The 20,426-nt window shown below is 49.5% G+C and overlaps 1 protein-coding gene across 1 annotated transcript in view; it reads left to right on the top strand.

Annotated features, from left to right (window-relative positions):
• LOC149434336 (NACHT, LRR and PYD domains-containing protein 3-like) overlaps positions 1-20,426 on the top strand; it is a 319,711-nt gene that overhangs the window by 31,548 nt on the left and 267,737 nt on the right. The window contains exons 6-7 of the mRNA XM_089663800.1: positions 9,741-9,905; positions 17,117-17,281. Of these exons, the coding sequence (XP_089519926.1) occupies positions 9,741-9,905; positions 17,117-17,281 (330 nt within the window). The remainder of the gene's footprint in view (positions 1-9,740; positions 9,906-17,116; positions 17,282-20,426) is intronic.

Genomic DNA, 20,426 nt, shown 5'->3' with positions numbered 1-20,426 from the left:
GAGGCTCTACAGGCCAGCCCCTCTGGAATTTCCCCCTGCTCCAGAGCTTTAGAGGAAGGCCTAGAGGCAATGGGTGGATCTGAGGAGTGGCTGGCTTGTGCTCTTGAGGGATCCAAGCCAATCACCAACAGGACACTTTGCAAGGGGCTAGGACAACTCGTAAAAGAGAGCCTACGCAGATGCAGGAGAGTTTGGGTGGAAGACAGTGAGGAAGATGTGGGGCTGAAGGGCAGGAGCCTGAGAGGGAGGCCCAGAATGAAAGAGGGGCTCACCTACAGGCAGCAGTGCTGTAAAGGAGGAAAGCTCAGAGCTTGCCTGGCCCCCAGAGCGAGGACCACATGTACCAGCTGATAGGCCTGGTAAGAGCCAGCAACTCACCAGCAGTACAGGAGAGGATCTGAGTGAGTACCCCTGCACCCCTTGGACAGATAGTGGAAGGAGCACTCAAGTGGAACACCAGATTTGCCACCTGCCAGTGACTGTCTTAAAGTGACAGGAACCGGATCCCCTGTTCAGGGATATCTCCAGATTGCTGGATGAAGAAGAGGAATTCATCTAGGGTCTGTGGTGATACATTGGGAGATGCTGGCTAGAGAGTGTGTTGCAGAGATGGCTTGTAAATAGTTCCAGGAAGTTGTCCTTAGTCCATCTGTTCCCTTGTGCATCCTGTACACCCCTAACCCTGTCCCAGTTCAAATCCCCTAACTAAAAATAACAGAACCAAAGCTAAGGTACTGATTTCTAACTCTGGATGCAAGTCTATGTAAGATGTGTGTCGCCTGGCTGTCCAGGGCTATAGGACCCCAAATCTCTAGCGACTCCTAAGGGGGTAGTTGTGACAGGAGTGACTTTGGGTGGGGGGCCCATGGAACACAGCACCCTTTGGAGGGGTGGAGACCCCTGTCTCAGCTCCCCATATCCCTCCTATGTGTAAGTCACCCTGTGCCTGTTAGGGGTACAGGGTGGAATGTCCTGATATTGTGTAGACATGTATAGGTGGGGTGTGGGGGTTGTTCATTGTTTACTGCCATGTGGTGCATCCCATTGTTCTATTGTGTGTCTTGCTTGGGAGAAAACTATTATAGGATGTATTTGTTTGTGTATTGGCTTGGTGGGGGTGTCTGCTTATGTGTCTCTGGTTGCTAGATTTGGTTTGCCATGCCCTGTGTCCATATGCAGGAAGGTGGGTTGTTCCCTTGAATGTTTATATCTTGTGTCTGTGTTAAAATAAAGCAGTCTATTTCCTGGTTTCCTTCAAGTCTGGTTGTCTAGTCTTGTTTGATCAGAGGTGGTGTCCGTGGATCTGTGTTTGGACAGGGAAGCGGGAGTCTAACGGAAATACCCTAGTGCGGTCGGGGTTCGGTTCCGTTACATTGATGGCAAGCAGTGGGATTGTGCTTCCAATCTGTGAACACATCCAAACCACCACCACCGGGATTCAAGATGAGGAAAGTAGACATCGGCCACCCCAGTGGAGATATGGACCTGGCAGATATGACCAGGGCTGCTGTGGATCGTTCTTGCAAAATACCCCAGGACTGTGTCTGCGGATCAGTACCTGAAGCTCAGGCAGCGGATTCGGGTGCTGCTGTGGAGTGGAGACCTCCACATTGCTGGTATGGACAAGGGCAAGTGCTATCCAACCCCAGGGGAACGGGCCAGGGACCATCCGATGTTACGGATGCCATTCCTGGGGGAGTGAATCCAGGAGCAATGGGGGACTGAGTTGGACAGGCTGGTCCAGCAGGAGATAGAGCTGGACAACAGATATCGGGCTCTGCAATAGTACACAGTGCAGAAATATTTAGGGGTGTCAACAGAGTGCTTTCCGAAGGGATATGACTTTGGTGGCCCTGGATTGCTGTGGGAGAGCCTTACAGATCTTTTTGTGCTTGGTGATGGAGAACCTACCCTTGAGGACCTGCGAGAAGACAGAGAGGCTATATTCGGTCTCACAGGGGTCTCAGAGCTTGAACCAGATCTGGAATACCTGCTGATGAAAGAACAGGATCTGGAAAGGGCATACAGGCAACTGCTAAAACATGTTCAGAAGCATGCTCAAGAATCAGCAGTGGAAATGACAGAGAATGGAGATTTGATTGACTTTTCTGCTGAGGAGGAATCAGCCAGTGAGCCTCCAGCAGAAGAGCTGGCAACAGGGCCAAACATTACTGAACTCTGCCCAGCACTGGTAACATCTTCTGAGTTCCACGGACAGGAGATGGTGAACCCCGGCCTATCCCCAAACACCAGTTCCAGAGACTGGGGATTTGATTGACTTTTCTGCTGAGGAGGAACCAGCCAGCGAGCCTCCAGCAGAAGAGCTGGCAGCAGGGCCAAACATTGCTGAGCTCTACCCAGTACCAACAACAGCTTCAGTCTCCCTCAGAGAAGAGGTGGATGACCTTTCTCCTACACCTCTGACAGGGACATGGGATTTCCTGCCAGCAATATCTTTGGAGGTAGAAGAAACTTCTCCAGCTGAAGCGCTGACAACCGGACAGAGGGTCCAGGACCTCTGCCCCACACCTGTGGTAGTTTCAGAGGCCCAGGGGTAGAAGGGAGAGGAGGTTGTTGTCCTCCCTCCCCCGCAGTCAGCCAGAGTGGAGGAAACGGTCTTCCCTCCCTAGCCAGGATTTGTGCACCAGGGGGACATTGACAGAGGAATGCCATCCCAGCAGCAGATCCACTGTCTTGGAGTAGAGGAAGCCAGCCTCCCTCCCCTACAGTTAGCCGGAGCAGATGTGGGGTCCCCAGCAAAAGTGCTGGCAACAGGATAGAGCACTGCTGGCCTCTGCCTAGCAACTACAGTCACCGCCTGGATACCCCAGGGATGCTGGGCAGTCGGCCCAGATACCCCGTAGCATGATGGAGTCGGCCCAGCCACCCTGTCTTCTCTTTAGCGGCTGAAAGGACTTCATGGAGAAGGACCAGCCCATACTTCTCCCCAGCGGCAGGTATGTTCTACAAGAGAGGCAGAGGTTGGCTGGATAAGTAATGCTTTGTGTGAGACAATTTGTTTGGGGTACTGTGTTGGTGCTGGCATTGGGGGACTGGAAGTACAGACTAACTTCGGAGTCCACCCGTCTGGGGTTTCCTCCTACGTTAGTTTCCTGCTGAAAGGGGAGATATGTGACGGGAGTGGCTTTGGGTGGGGGTTCCATGGAGCACAGCACACTTTGGAGGGGTGGGGAAACCCCAGTCTCAGCTCTCCATATCCCTCCTATGAGTAAGTCACACTGTGCCTGTTAGGGGTACAGGGTGGAATGTTCTGATATTGTGTAGACATGTATAGGTGGGGTGTGGGGGTTGTTCATTGTTTACTGCCATGTGGTGTATCCCATTGTTCTATTGTGTCTTACTTGGAAGCAAACTATTATGAGATGTATGTGTTTCTGTATTGGCTTGGTGGGGGGGTGTCTGCTGATGTGTCTCTAGTTGCTAGATTTGGTTTGCCATGACCTGTGTCCATATGCAGGAAGGTGGGTTGTTCCCTTGAATGTTTATGTCTGTGTTAAAATAAAGCAATCTATTTCCTGGTTTCCTTCAAGTCTGGTTTTCTAGTCTTGTTTGGTCAGAGGTGGTGTCCGTGGGTCTGTGTTTGGACAGGAAAGCGGGAGTCTAACGGAAATACCCTAGTGCAGTCAGGGTCCAGTTCCGTTACAGTAGTGCTACACTAGGGACAATTTATTCAGGAACCAATTGACCTACCAACATAAATATATTAAAAAGGGTCCCAACACTGAACCTTGGGGTATATCACTGACAACCCTAGACCATTCAGAGTATTAATCATTAACCACTACTCTCTGAAATTCAATCTTTTAGCCAGTTTTCTATCCATTTACAAACTGATTTTTCCAGCCTGTAGACTTTATCTTACAAGTATGCCTCCTCCACAGCCCCCCTCTATCCAAGTATACTATGTCCCCTGCCCCCCCCTCTTTCCAAGTATGCCTCGTCCACAGCCCCCCCTCTGTCCAAGTATGCCTCATCCACAGCCCCCCCTCTGTCCAAGTATGCCTCGTCCACAGCCCCCCCTGTCCAAGTATGCCTCGTCCACAGCCCCCCCCTGTCCAAGTATACCACGTCAAACCCCTCTGTCCAAGTGTACCAAGTCCACCCCTCTGTCCAAGTGTACCACGTCCACTGACACCCCTGTCCAAGTGTACCACGTCCACTCCCACCCCTCTGTCCAAGTATACCATGTCCACAGCCACCCTTTCTGTCCAAGTGTACCAAGTCCACCCCTCTGTCCAAGTGTACCACGTCCACTGACACCCCTGTCCAAGTGTACCACGTCCACTGCCACCCCTCTGTCCAAGTATACCATGTCCACAGCCACCCTTCTGTCCAAGTATACCATGTCCACAGCCACCCTTCTGTCCAAGTATACCACGTCCACGCCACCCCTCTGTCCCAGTATACCACATCCACTGCCACTCCCTAGTCTAAGATTTTGCTCAACTCCTCATAAAAAGAAATCAGATTTTTCTTACAACTTCTGTCTTTCATGAATGCATGCTGTCTGTTGCTTAACCACTTGCCGTCCGATCAATCAGTGATCACATGCAGAGTAGTAAGCAAGATGTCACTTCTGACATCATTGCTTACTACGTGTGAAATTTGTGAATGATCACAGAGGTCACATGGTACAAGGCTATTCACAACAGCCTTGTACCATGTGACAAGCTGTGACCAATCACAGCTCACACAGTATTTCTCAATGGCTGCAAGAATGCAGTTAGAGAGAAGAAGAAATGATTGCTTTTACACCCATAGAGGCAGTAAAAGCAATGTGTGTAAAAAAAAAAAAAAAAAAAAAATCTTCATCACCCCCCACAAGTAGTACAGTGTCACCATGGTGACACTGTACTGCTAAGTTGACAGTATGTAAAAAAAAAAAACACAAATAATATAAAAATGTAAAAATAAAAATTTTAAAATACAATTTTTGGTTATAAAGTAATTTGGGTTACTTTTGTTTATTAAAAAGATAGCTGAATACATTTTGGCCAAGATTTATGATGAAATATTATTTATTTGCAAAATTTTATAAGAGAAACACTTTTTATTCAAAATTTTTAGACATTTTCATTTATATAGCAAAAAAAAAATCCCAGTGGAGAATAAATACCACCAAAATAAAGCATTATCTGCCTCAAAAAATGCTAAAAAAATCATATGGGTACAGTGTTGCATGACCGCGCAATTGTCATTCAAAGTGTGATAGCGCTGAAAGCTGAAAATTGGCCTGGACAGGAAGGGGGTACAGTATAAGTGCCCTGTAGGCGAGCGGTTAAAGAACATTGGTTGTTTTGGGGTAAAGAGCTCTTTTCCTTATTTCAGGCTATCTCCTTGCCATCAGGTCCTGAGGGCCCAAAGGGAGCTAGTCTACCTGTTTGATAGTCCTAGCTGCTCACTGGTGACTGTAAGACCACCTCAGGTTGAGGGTATTGGGTTAGTTTCTGAAAACTAGTGGGTTAGTTTTCCTTAAGTTCAAATCAACACAAGTAATAATTGATTTTACACATTCTAATTCTGTTCATGCTGTGTAACCAAGCCATATTGAAATTTGCTATAAACCTCTTACTAGTTTACTTCAATTGGTGTGAGAATTCACTTTCTGGTGGTGATTTATTTCAGTTAAGAGTGTACTGTGATGTCAGCGGGGGTTGGGCTTTCAGAGTGGGGTCCAGATCCACAGGGAACCCCAAAACAATTCAGCAACTCCTAAGGGGGTAGTAATACATGTGGGGGCTTGTCCGGGATCTCCCTGTCCAGAGAGTCTGTGAACCCCAGGAAGAAAGGATGGAACTCGCACAGATCACTGCCTGGTACCAAGAGGAGAATGCCAGAATAGTGTGTGGTGCTGAGCCTCCCTGGAAATGACTGGACTGAAGAGCGGGTCGAGCAGATGCTGACAGCCTGCATCCCTGATCAGGGAGTGAGAATCCTCTACATCAGAAGTAACCCAGATGTTCCAAATGTTTAGATACTGAGAGAATGGAAAAAAGGAATTCATCCTCTACTAGAATGAGAGAATGTAACCCTGTCTGATACAGTAATGGCCCAGGTGTTTTGACCAGTCCACCCTGATGGCAGCTCAGAGAGTTAAAGGAAAGGAACCCCAGATCCCGAACCATCCACCTCAGCAGACATAGTGGGAGGCATACCTGTTACTTCACTGGTGGTGTCAGCAGGGGTTGTGCGTATCGTGTGTGTGTGTTTATTGTGCACATGCAGCCCCTCTTGTGGGTGCCTGCACTGGAGAGCAGAAGTGAGTGCCTTCTCATCCTGCATGGATCCTGGCTTAGATGAGGAGACCTGCCTTGTAGTGGAGGTGTGCTGTGCAGTGTACTGGGATGTCCAGGATGGCATAGCTGTGGAGGGAGAATTGGATCCCTCTATGACAGGTGATGGGGTTGGGTGGGGACCCTGCCCCCACCCCCCATTATACTCCTGTCATTATTTGTATGTTGCAGTTGCACAGACCTGCTCAGTACTGCTCACCGCACGATGGCCAGGAACAAGCTACTGCCTCCACTTTCAGAGATGTCAGAGTGTCAGGGGATCACTTTCAGAGTGTCAGGGGATCCACCATTACTACACATCTACTATTCAGTGTCAGGGGTCCCCCCATTACTACACATCTACTATTCAGTATCAAGAATGCCCCATTACTACAAATCTACTATTCAGTGTCAGGGGATCCCCCATTACTACTCATCTACTATTCAGTGTCAGGGGATCCCCCATTACTACACATCTACTATTCAGTGTCAGGGATCCCCCCATTACTACACATCTACTATTCAGTGCCAGGGATCCCCCCATTACTACACATCTACTATTCAGTGTCAGGAGATCCCCCATTACTACACATCTACTATTCAGTGTCAGGGGATCCCCCATTACTACACATCTACTATTCAGTGTCAGGGATCCCATTACTACACATCTACTATTCAGTGTCAGGGGATCCCCCTATTACTACACATCTACTATTCAGTGTCAGGGGATCCCCTCATAACTACGCATCTACTATTCAGTGTCAGTGATCCCCCCATTACTACACATCTACTACTCAGTGTCAAGGGATTCCCCATTACTACACATCTACTACTCAGTGTCAAGGGATTCCCCATTACTTCACATCTACTACTCAGTGTCAGGGGATTCCAATTACTTCACATCTACTATTTAGTGTCAGAGGATCCCCCATTGCTACACATCTACTTTTCCATGTCAAGGGATCCCCCATTGCTACACATCTACTACTCAGTGTCAAGGGATTCCCCATTACTACACATCTACTATTCAGTGTCAGTGATCCCCCATTACTACACATCTACTACTCAGTGTCAGGGGATTCCAATTACTTCACATCTACTATTCAGTGTCAGGGGATCCCCCATTGCTACACATCTACTTTTCAGTGTCAGGGGATCCCCCATTGCTACACATCTACTATTAAGTGTCAGGAGATCCCCCATTACTACACATTTACTATTCAGTGTCAGGAGATCCCCCCCCCATTACTACACATCTACTACTCAGTGTCGAGGGATTCCCCATTACTACACATCTACTATTCAGTGTCAGTGATCCCCCATTACTACACATCTACTATTCAGTGTCAGGGGATCCCCCCATTACTTCACATCTACTACTCAGTGTCAGGGGATTCCCTATTACTTTACATCTACATTTCAGTGTCAGGGGATCCCCCATTACTTCACATCCACTATTCAGTGTCAGGGCATCCCCCCTGTGCTACACATCTACTATTCAGTGTCAGGGGATCCCCTCATTACTACACATCTACTATTCAGTGTCAGGAGATCCCCCATTACTACACATCTACTATTCAGTGTCAGGAGATCCCCCATTACTACACATCTACTATTCAGTGTCAGGGATCTCCCCATTACTACACATCTACTATTCAGTGTCAGGGATCTCCCCATTACTACACATCTACTATTCAGTGTCAGGGGATCCCCCATTACTACACATCTACTATTCAGTGTCAGGGATCCCCCATTACTACACATCTACTATTTATTGTCAGGGAATCCCCCCATTACTACACATCTACCTTTCAGTGTCAGAGTCTCCCCATTACTACACATCTACTATTCAGTGTCAGTGATCCCCCCATTACTACACATCTACTACTCAGTGTCAAGGGATTCCCCATTACTTCACATCTACTACTCAGTGTCAGGGGATTCCAATTACTTCACATCTACTATTTAGTGTCAGGGGATCCCCCATTGATACACATCTACTTTTCAGTGTCAGGGGATCCCCCATTGCTACACATCTACTACTCAGTGTCAGTGATCCCCCATTACTACACATCTACTACTCAGTGTCAAGGGATTCCCATTACTACACATCTACTATTCAGTGTCAGTGATCCCCCATTACTACACATCTACTACTCAGTGTCAAGGGATTCCCCATTACTACACATCTACTATTCAGTGTCAGTGATCCCCCATTACTACACATCTACTATTCAGTGTCAGGGATCCCCCATTACTACACATCTACTACTTAGTGTCAGGGGATTCCCCATTACTACACATCTACTATTCAGTGTCAGGGGATCCCCCCAATACTTCACATCTACTACTCAGTGTCAGGGGATTCCCTATTACTTTACATCTACATTTCAGTGTCAGGGGGTCCCCCATTACTTCACATCTACTATTCAGTGTCAGGGCATCCCCCCTTTGCTACACATCTACTATTCAGTGTCAGGGGATCCCCTCATTACTACACATCTACTATTCAGTGTCAGGAGATCCCCCATTACTACACATCTACTATTCAGTGTCAGGAGATCCCCCATTACTACACATCCACTATTCAGTGTCAGGAGATCCCCCATTACTACACATCTACTATTCAGTGTCAGGAGATCCCCCATTACTACACATCTACTATTCAGTGTCAGGGGATCCCCCATTACTACACATCTACTATTCAGTGTCAGGGGATCCCCCCATTACTACACATCTACTATTCAGTGTCAGGGATCCCCATTACTACACATCTACTATTTATTGTCAGGGAATCCCCCCATTACTACACATCTACTATTCAGTGTCAGGGTCTCCCCATTACTACACATCTACTATTCAGTGTCAGGAGATCCCCATTACTACACATCTACTATTCAGTGTCAGGGTCTCCCCATTACTACACATCTACTATTCAGTGTCAGGAGATCCCCATTACTACACATCTACTATTCAGTGGCAGGGGATCCCCCATTACTACACATCTACTATTCAGTGTCAGGGGATCTCCCCATTACTTCCTATGAGTACAGAGCTCTGATCAGCAGAGATAAATAGAATATCAGATACAATCCTCCCGTCCAATCACTAGCAATGCTGATTCCGGCCTCACACTGTCTGCTGATCCCATTCATGCTCCATACACAAGGAGATGATAGCACAATACGAGTCATGTCAGTGGTATTCTGTGCTCATCCTGTGTATGGAGATATCACCGTCTCTACACATGGAGGACAATATTCGGGGGTCTACTCCATTATAACATTTGTCTTATAAAATTCTATTTCCTGGAGATTTATAAAGTGATCGAATATAAATGATTCCAATAAAGAGAAATGAGTTCCATCCATGTAGAGAATAGTTCCATTCATTCCTGGGGGGGGGGGATTCATTTCCTACTGGTAACATTCTTCTCTTCTTCTACAGATTGTCCTATAATCAGCTGACAGACAGTTCCTGCCCCCACCTGACATCTGGAATAAGAAATAACCCGACACTGAGGACACTGGACCTGTCTGTGAACAATCTGGAGGGTCCTCATTTCAAGGATCTGATGGCGGCTCTGACAACAAGCCGGATAGAGGAATTACAGTGAGTATAACAGGACTGACTGAGACAATCATATTCTGGGACAGATTAACATTCAATTGTCTAAATCTTTGGATCTTCTCTAACTCTGTTATCAGCAATAAATTAGACTTTTTCTACATCTGGCCATAAGTGGATCAAATATGGACAGGTTTAGTAAGGACCAGCAGAGATCTGACCCATCTATGGGCAGGCTGGTTGTACTGAAGTTGATCCGTCAATCACATTCAGTACAACCATCCTCTGGGACTTTTTGCATTCGATCACTGCTGGAGGTCTATAGCAGCTAACAGTGATCAGTGTTCTGCTGGCAGGGAAGGCTTCCTGTTGGCAGAACACAGTTGTGCGGCAGGAGTGATTCCCCCATCCATTCTGACTGTGTTGATGGGGGGATTGAGCAATTGTCTGTCTTTCCACCCGTAGTGGAAGGAAAGAATATTGTATAGTCTGTAGCTTACTTAAAGCTCCCCACACACAGTACAGTCTGATCTTACAATCTTCTTTACCTCCATTGCCTAATTGGATACAAACTGACTGGATACATTGGGTAGGTCCTCATATGATATAAAGTTGTACAAACAGCATAATATCAGATGGTAACATGGTGACCCTATAGACTATAAAATGTAAACATTGAAGTGTTACTAAACCCACAACAGTACAATCAGTCTGTAGATGCAGTAAAGCATGCTTGTTGTACTCACTGTGGGACCTAAGGGGTTAATCCTCTGCATTCTGTAAAAAGGCCGAATGATCCTTTCTGCTCTGTTCCTCATCTTTTTCAAGCAACCACCTCTTATCTTCTGATAAGACAGACTGAACCACAGGCATTTTGCACATGCTCAGTTTAGTGTGTATTGCTAGAGATTTTTTTTCTTCTTTGGGAGGGTACATGTGATCAACGCAGCGCCAATCAGTGCTGTCCAGACACAGATCAGGGGTTCTGCATCCTTCTAGATCAGAAAGAAAACTCCTCCTACAAGTTTTAACCAGTGCTCTGCTGGACACTGATAGAAGTCAAAAGACTTCTATATACTGCTGATGAGAAAAGGTATTTAGCAGTTTATATTTACTAAAATAATAGCATTTCCATGTTGTGTGTACTGTGGGAGACCAGATATAGTGAATGCAGGGTCCGGAGAGAGCGGATATATTGAATGCCGGGTCCGGAGAGAGCGGATATAATGAATGCAGGGTCCGGGGTGATCAGATATAGTGAATGTGGGGTATGTGGAGACCATATATTGTGATTGCGGGGCTCGGGGAGAGCGGATATAGTGAATGCAGGTTACGGGGACAGCAGATATGGTTAATGCAGGGTCAGGGGAGAGCGGATATGGTGAATGTGGGGTCCGGGGAGAGTGGATATAGTGCATGCTGGGTCCAGGGAGAGTGGATATAGTGAATGCTGGGTTTGGGGAGAGCGGATATAGTGAATGCAGGGGTACGTGGAGAGCGGATATAGTGAATGCGGGGTTCAAGAAGAGTGGATATAGTGAATGCGGGGTCCGTGGAGAGAGGATATGGTTAATGCAGGGTCTGCACATCGGATATGGTGAAAGCAGGGGCTGAGGAGACCAAATTTAGTGAATGCAGGGTCCGGGTAGAGCCGATATAGTGAATGCAGGGTCCAGAGAGAGCGGATATAGTGAATTTGGGGTCTGGACAGAGCGGGTATAGTGAATGTGGGGTCCGGGGAGAGCGTATATAGTGAATGCGGAGTCCGGGGAGAGCGGATATAGTGAATGCAGGGTCTAGGGTGAGCGGCTATAGTGAATGCAGGGTTCGGTGAGAGCGGTTATAGTGAATTCAGGGTTCGGTGAGAGTGGATATAGTGAATGCAGGGTCCAGGGTGAGCAGCTATAGTGAATGCAGGGTTTGGTGAGAGCGGATGTAGTGAATGCAGAGTCCCAGGTTTAGTAACGCTCTTGTCAGGAATGGACTTGCCAATAGTGGTGGGACTCACCTGCCTTGTGGGCTGCAGTACCAGGGCTGGCCAGCGGGTGCTCTCAACAACCAGAGGTTCACTTCGGCAATTAGCCATCACCTGGGGCTGATTGCAGGTGTATTTAAGGGATGGCCAGACCTGCAGTCTGTGCCTTGGTGTGTGTTTTTCCATGAGCCCCTGTACCTTGTAACCTGCATTCCTGTTCCTGCCTGACCCTGACCTCTGCTGACTTCTCCTCTTTTATCCCTGGCTTGTGACCCTGACCATTCTCTCCGCCTGCTCCTCCTGTACCTACCTGCCCAATAGTTATTGACCCGGCCTGCCTGACTACGTTGTGCTCTATATGTGTATGTACCTGTGTATCTATACCAGTTTAGGTTTGGGTTTGTTTCACCTTGTTGTATGTATTTGTGTTAGCTTGGGGTTTGGTGCACTGCGTTTATGTTTGTATTGTTAGTCTTAATAAATTGTCTTGTTTATACCATATCTGGAGCCTGTGTTTCCCTGTGTCAGTACACACATCTCTGGTCACACCCGCACCCCTGACATTAGACCAAGGCCAATCCTGACCAGAAGTGGCTGCATAGGGAAGCCATCTTGGCTTATTGTTGCTGGGAAGGATGGATCTTGATGAGGTTGTGTATTTATCTCTGCTAGTGTTTGATGACAAAGACTATGCTTATCAGACTCTGAAGGAGTATACCCGGGATCAACTGCTAGAGTGTATAAGGATAGCTCATTGTCTGGTTGATCAGGGCACAGAGTTTTCTGAGGTGCAGCCATTGATCCAGGTTTGTGCTGAGTTGGCTCGGTCCTGTACCCCTGAAAGCAGGAATGACTTTTTTCCCCCATTTAGTGTGGATCAAGTGGAATCACTGGTATGGTTGTTGGAGGAAGATCCAGATTGTTTCCATGAGCACTATGCAGCATGTCCATCACATGTGCTTATGGATTGCATAAACGCAGTGCAGTCTTTGATCAGACAGGCTTTGTGTAAGCTGAGTTTTGTTAAACCAGTACTGCAGACATGGACAGATTTGTTACACCCAGCCTCAGTCGGCTTGCAACATCATTCCTCTGCTCAAGGCACTCTTCCTGCATCCCCGACAGCAGCCCCAGTGATGGCCCAGTATACTCTACTAACTACCACATACCAGTCCCCTGCTCCCACTCCCTGCACCTATCCTTTCTTCAACCCTGTAAAGAAGTCCTCTGTAGCAACTGCTCCCTCCTCTGTTCCATCCTCCAGCTCTTCTCTGTCTCCAGCTGCTCCATCCGTTTACAAACCTGCGCTTAATTACAGTGCTCCGGTAACTAAAACCAGGAAAAGGCGAAAATTCTTTCCAACCAATACCATCCTGCCAGTATCCAAACCGGTCAGCCTGCCATCTGAGAACCCGCCTTACGTGGTGCAGCCTGGTGCCTCGGCGCCCACAATTCAGCATGATGTCTCTACCCAGCCTGATGTCTCTACCCAGCCTGATGTCCTTACCCAGCCTGATGTCCTTACCCAGCCTGATGTCCTTACCCAGCATGATGTCTCTACCCAGCCTGATGAACTGATCCAGCCTGATGATCCTATTATGCCAGACGACTCGGTGCCCGCTGTTCCGCCAGTTGACTCGGTGCCCGCAGTCTTGCCAGACGACTCGGTGCCCGCAGTCTTGCCAGACGACTCGGTGCCCGCAGTCTTGCCAGACGACTCGGTGCCCGCTGTTCCGCCAGTTGACTCGGTGCCCGCAGTCTTGCCAGATGACTCGGTGCCCGCTGTTCCACCAGTTGACTCGGTGCCCGCAGTCTTGCCAGACGACTCGGTGCCCGCAGTCTTGCCAGACGACTCGATGCCCACTGTTCCGCCAGTGGACTCGGAGCCCGCAGTCTTGCCAGACGACTTGGTGCCCGCAGTCTTGCCAGACGACTCGGTGCCCGCGGTCTTGCCAGACGACTCGATGCCCGCGGTCTTGCCAGACGACTCTGTGCCCGCAGTCTTGCCAGACGACTCGATGCCCGCTGTTCCGCCAGTTGACTCGGTGCCCGCAGTCTTGCCAGATGACTCGGTGCCCGCTGTTCCACCAGTTGACTCGGTGCCCGCAGTCTTGCCAGACGACTCAGTGCCCGCAGTCTTGCCAGACGACTCGATGCCCGCTGTTCCGCCAGTGGACTCGGAGCCCGCAGTCTTGCCAGACGACTCGGTGCCCGCAGTCTTGCCAGACGACTCGGTGCCCGCGGTCTTGCCAGACGACTCGGTGCCCGCGGTCTTGCCAGACGACTCGGTGCCCGCGGTCTTGCCAGACGACTCGATGCCCGCGGTCTTGCCAGACGACTCGATGCCCGCTGTTCCGCCAGTTGACTCGGAGCCCGCAGTCTTGCCAGACGACTCGGTGCCCGCAGTCTTGCCAGATGACTCGGTGCCCGCTGTTCCGCCAGTTGACTCGGTGCCCGCAGTCTTGCCAGACGACTCGGTGCCCGCGGTCTTGCCAGACGACTCGATGCCCGCTGTTCCGCCAGACGACTCGGTGCCCGCAGTCTTGCCAGACGACTCGGTGCCCGCAGTCTTGCCAGACGACTCGGTGCCCGCGGTCTTGCCAGGCGACTCGGTGCCCGCGGTCTTGCCAGACGACTCGGTGCCCGCGGTCTTGCCAGACGACTCGATGCCCGCGGTCTTGCCAGACGACTCGATGCCCGCTGTTCCGCCAGTTGACTCGGAGCCCGCAGTCTTGCCAGACGACTCGGTGCCCGCAGTCTTGCCAGATGACTCGGTGCCTGCTGTTCCGCCAGTTGACTCGGTGCCCGCAGTCTTGCCAGACGACTCGGTGCCCGCGGTCTTGCCAGACGACTCGATGCCCGCTGTTCCGCCAGACGACTCGGTGCCCGCAGTCTTGCCAGACGACTCGGTGCCCGCAGTCTTGCCAGACGACTCGTGCCCGCTGTTCCGCCAGTTGACTCAGAGCCCACTGTTGTGCCTGGTGACTCGGGGCCCGCGGTCTTGCCAGATGACTCGGAGCCTGCGGTCTTGCCAGATGACTCGGAGCCCGCGGTCTTGCCAGATGACTCGGTGCCCGCAGTCTTGCCAGACGATCCAATGCCTGATGACCCAGTGCCCACTGTCGTGCCTGGTGACCCGATGCCCGCTGTCGTGCCTGATGACTTGATGCCCGCTGTCGAGCCAGACGATGCAATGCCTGATGACCCAGGGCCGCTGTCATACCTGGTGACCCGATGCCCGCTGTCGTGCCAGTTGACTCAGAGCCAGCTGTCACGCCTGGTGACTCGGTGCCCACTGCCTTGCCAGATGACTCGGTGCCCACTGTCGAGCCAGATGACCTGATGCCTGGTGACCCGATGCCCGCTGTCGTGCCTGGTGACCCGATGCCCGCTGTTGAGCCAGATGACCTGGTGCCCGCGATCGAGCAAGACGATCCAATGTCTGATGACCCGGTGCCCGCTGTTGTACCTGGTGACCCGATGCCCGCTGTCGAGCCAGATGGCCCGGTGCCTGCCGCCCTGCCTGGTTGCCCGCCGCTCCGCCTGGCGGCCCGGTGCCCGCCGCTCCGCCTGGTGGCCCGGTACCCGCCGCCCCGCCTGGTGGCCCGGTCCCTGCCGCCCTGCCTGGTGGCCCGGTGCCCGCTGCTCCGCCTGGTGATCCGGCGTCCAGCCTGAAGTGCCTCCGTCCGGTGCCCAGCCCGAAGTGCCTCCTTCCGGTGCCCAGCTCGAAGTGCCTCCGTCCGGTGCCCAGCCCGAAGTGCCTCCGTCCGGTGCCCAGCCCGAAGTGCCTCCGTCCGGTGCCCAGCCCGAAGTGCCTCCGTCCGGTGCCCAGCCCGAAGTGCCTCCGTCCGGTGCCCAGCCCGAAGTGCCTCCGTCCGGTGCCCAGCCCGAAGTGCCTCCGTCCGGTGCCCAGCCCGAAGTGCCTCCGTCCGGTGCCCAGCCCGAAGTGCCTCCGTCCGGTGCCCAGCCCGAAGTGCCTCCGTCCGGTGCCCAGCCCGAAGTGCCACCGTCCGGTGTCCAGCCCGAAGTGCCTCCGTCCGGTGTCCAGCCCGAAGTGCCTCCGTCCGGTGTCCAGCCCGAAGTGCCTCCTTCCGGTGTCCAGCCCGAAGTGCCTCCGTCCGGTGTCCAGCTCGAAGTGCCTCCGTCCGGTGTCCAGCTCGAAGTGCCAGCAGGTGCTCTCAACAACCAGAGGTTCACTTCGGCAATTAGCCATCACCTGGGGCTGATTGCAGGTGTATTTAAGGGATGGCCAGACCTGCAGTCTGTGCCTTGGTGTGTGTTTTTCCATGGGCCCCTGTACCTTGTAACCTGCATTCCTGTTCCTGTTTCTGCCTGACTTGTTGCCGACCCTGCCTGATCCTGACCTCTGCTGACTTCTGTTTTATCCCTGGCTTGTGACCCTGACCATTCTCTCCGCCTGCTCCTCCTGTACCTACCTGCCCGATAGTTAATCGACCCAGCCTGCCTGACTACGTTGTGCTCTATATGTGTATGTACCTGTGTATCTATACCAGTTTAGGTTTGGGTTTGTTTCACCTTGTTGTATGTATTTGTGTTAGCTTGGGGTTTGGTGCACTGCGTTTATGTTTGTATTGTTAGTCTTAATAAATTGTCTTGTTTATACCATATCTGGAGCCTGTGTTTCCCTGTGTCAGTACACACATCTCTGGTCACACCCGCATCCCTGACAACTCTACATTTATTTTGTTATCTGTATAAATAGATGACATTAAAGATGCTCATACACGGGAGAATCTGATCTTAATGCAATGAGTGATCAGAGCATGAAACAAATTCTTTTCATCTGGCGTGCTATTCAGTTCCAGAAGATCTCCCCATTACTGAACATTTGTTACCTAGTGCCATGACTTCCTATGAGTACAGAGCTCTGATCAGCAAAGATAAATAGAATATCAGATACAATCCTCCCGTCCAATCACTAGCAATGCTGATTCCGGCCTCACACTGTCTGCTGATCCCATTCATGCTCCATACACAAGGAGATGATAGCACAATACGAGTCATGTCAGTGGTATTCTGTGCTCATCCTGTGTATGGAGATATCACCGTCTCTACACATGGAGGACAATATTGGGGGGTCTACTCCATTATAACATTTGTCTTATAAAATTCTATTTCCTGGAGATTTATAAAGTGATCAAATATAAATGATTCCAATAAAGAGAAATGAGTTCCATCCATGTAGAGAATAGTTCCATTCATTCCTGGGGGGGGGGGGGGATTCATTTCCTTCTGGTAACATTCTTCTCTTCTTCTACAGATTGTCCTCCAATCAGCTGACAGACAGTTCCTGCCCCCACCTGGCATCTGGAATAAGAAATAACCCAACACTGAGGGCACTGAACCTGTCTAGGAACAATCTGGAGGGTCCTCATTTCAGGGATCTGATGGCGGCTCTGACAACAAGCCGGATAGAGGAATTACAGTGAGTATAACAGGACTGACTGAGACAATCATATTCTGGGACATAATAACATTCAATTGTCTAAATCTTCGGATCTTCTCTAACTCTGTTATCAGCAATAAATTAGACTTTTTCTACATCTGGCCATAACTGGATCAAATATGGACAGGTTTAGTAAGGACCAGCCGAGATCTGACCCATCTATAGGCAGGCTGGTTGTACTGAAGTTGATCCGTCAATCACATTCAGTACAACCATCCTCTGGGACTTTTTGCATTCGATCACTGCTGGAGGTCTATAGCAGCTAACAGTGGGCAAACTTTTTGACTTGAGGGCCGCAATGGGTTCATATATTGGACCCGGGGGCCGGACCAAGAGTAGATGAATGATGTGTATGTGTCATCCATAGTAAGTATAGTAATATTCCCCCATAGTAAGCATAGTAATTAATCCCCCCATATAGTAATTCATCCCCCATATAGTAATTCATCCCCCACAGTAATTCATCCCCCATATAGTAATTCATCCCCCATATAGTAATTCATCCCCCATAGTAATTCATCCCCATAGTAATTCATCTCCCATATAGTAATTCATCTCCCATATAGTAATTCATCCCCCATATAGTAATTCATCCCCCATATAGTAATTCATCCCCCATATAGTAATTCATCCCCCATAGTAATTCATCCCCCATATAGTAATTCATCCCCCATAGTAATTCATCCCCCATATAGTAATTCATCCCCCATATAGTAATTCATCCCCCATATAGTAATTCATTCCCCATATTAAGTCCCCAAGTCCCCCCTGTTAATTCACTTACCTTTGCTCCGCGCGTTCCTCTCGCCGTTCCGGTGTAGCATGAAAATCTGTCTCCTATGAGGATCTGTCCCCCTCGACGTATCTGCGCATGTGCCAGTTTCAGGCATTAGCAGCCGATCGGCGATCTCTGGCACATGCGCAGATACGTCGAGGGGGACGGATCCTCATAGGAGACAGATTTTCATGCTACACCGGTCTTCAGGGCGGACTGTGAGAGGAGCCTAGCTCCCCTCACGTTCGTCACGCTGCCCCGCCTACACACATCCTGACAGCCATCCTGACAGTATTACGCTCCGCGGGCCGGATTAAAAGGTCCGCCGGGCCGTATACGGCCTGCGGGCCGTAGTTTGCCCATTGCTGTTATAGACTATAAAATGTAACCATTAAAGTGTTACTAAACCCACAACAGTACAATCAGTCTGTAGATGCAGTAAAGCGTGCTTGTGATACTCACTGTGGAACCTAAGGGGTTAATCCTCTGCATTGTATAAAAAGGCTGATTGATCCTTTCTGCTCAGTTCCGCCCCTTTTTCAAGAGACCACCTCTTATCTTATGATAAGACAGACTGAACCTTACTCATTTTGCACATGCTCAGTTTAGTGTGTATTGCTAGAGGGTTTTTTTGGGGGGGAGGGTAAATGTGATCAACACAGAGCCAATCAGAACTGTCCAGACAGAGATCAAGTGTTCTGCATCCTCCTAAAGCAGAAAGAAAACTCCTCCTACAAGATTTAACCAGTGCTCTGCTGGACACTGATAGAAATAAAAAGACTGCTATATACTGCTGAGAAAAGTTATTTAGCAGTTTATATTTACAAAAATAATTGCATTTCCATGTTGTGTTTACTATGGGAGACCAGATATAATAAATGCAGGGTCTGGGGAGACCAGATATAGTGAACGCAGGGTCCAGGGAGAGTGGATATATTGAATACGGGGTCCAAGGAGAGCAGATATAGTGAATGTGGAGTCCAGGGAGATCGGATATAGTGAATGCGGGGTCCGGGGAGAGCGAATATAGTGAATGCAGGGTCCGGGGAGAGCGGATATAGTGAACGCGGAGTCTGGGGAAAGCGGGCATAGTGAATGCAGGGTCTGGGGAGAGCGAACATAGTGAATGCGGGGTCCGGGGAGAGCGGATATAGTGAATGCAAGGTCAAGGGAGAGCAGATATAGTGAATGTGGGGTCCGGGGAGAGCAGATATAGTGAATTCAGGGTCCGGGGAGAGGGGATATAGTGAATGCAGGGTCTGGGGAGAGCGAACATAGTGAATGCGGGGTCCGGGGAGAGCGGATATAGTGAATGCAAGGTCAAGGGAGAGCGAATATAGTGAATGCAGGGTCCAGGGAGAGCAGACATAGTGAATGCGGAGTCTGGGGAAAGCGGGCATAGTGAATGCAGGGTCTGGGGAGAGCGAACATAGTGAATGCGGGGTCCGGGGAGAGCGGATATAGTGAATGCAAGGTCAAGGGAGAGCGGATATACAGTCAGGTCCATAAATATTGGGACATTGACACAATTCTAACATTTTTGGCTCTATACACCACCACAATGGATTTGAAATGAAACGAACAAGATGTACTTTACCTGCAGACTGTCAGCTTTAATTTGAGGGTATTCACATCTAAATCAGGTGAACGGTGTAGGGATTACAACAGTTTGCATATTTGCCTCCCACTTGTTAAGGGACCAAAAGTAATGGGACAGAATAATAATCATAAATCAATCTTTCACTTTTTAATACTTGGTTGCAAATCCTTTGCAGTCAATGACAGCCTGAAGTGTGGAACGCATAGACATCACCAGACGCTGGGTTTCATCCCTGGTGATGCTCTGCCAGGCCTCTACTGCAACTGTCTTCAGTTCCTGCTTGTTCTTGGGGCATTTTCCCTTCAGTTTTGTCTTCAGCAAGTGAAATGCTCAATCGGATTCAGGTCAGGTGATTGACTTGGCCATTGCAGAACATTCCACTTCTTTGGTGTCTTTTGCAGAATGCTTTGGGTCATTGTCCATCTGCACTGTGAAGCGTCCAATGAGTTGTGAAGCATTTGGCTGAATATGAGCAGATAATATTGCCCGAAACACTTCACAATTCATCCGGCTGCTTCTGTCAGCAGTCACATCATCAATAAATACAAGAGAAGCAGTTCCATTGGCAGCCATACATGCCCACGTCATGACACTACCACCACCATGCTTCACTGATGAGGTGGTATGCTTAGGATCATGAGCAGTTCCTTTCCTTCTCCATACTCTTCTCTTCCCATCACTCTGGTACAAGTTGATGTTGGTCTCATCTGTCCATAGGATGTTGTTCCAGAACTGTGAAGGCTTTTTTA

The sequence above is a fragment of the Staurois parvus genome, unplaced genomic scaffold (genome assembly GCF_062004578.1).
Source record: "Staurois parvus isolate SC_StPar_1 unplaced genomic scaffold, SC_StPar_1.0 ptg001769l, whole genome shotgun sequence".
In the NCBI taxonomy this organism is placed as follows: Eukaryota; Metazoa; Chordata; class Amphibia; order Anura; family Ranidae; genus Staurois; species Staurois parvus.
This window is presented reverse-complemented; position numbering and strand designations above follow the sequence as displayed.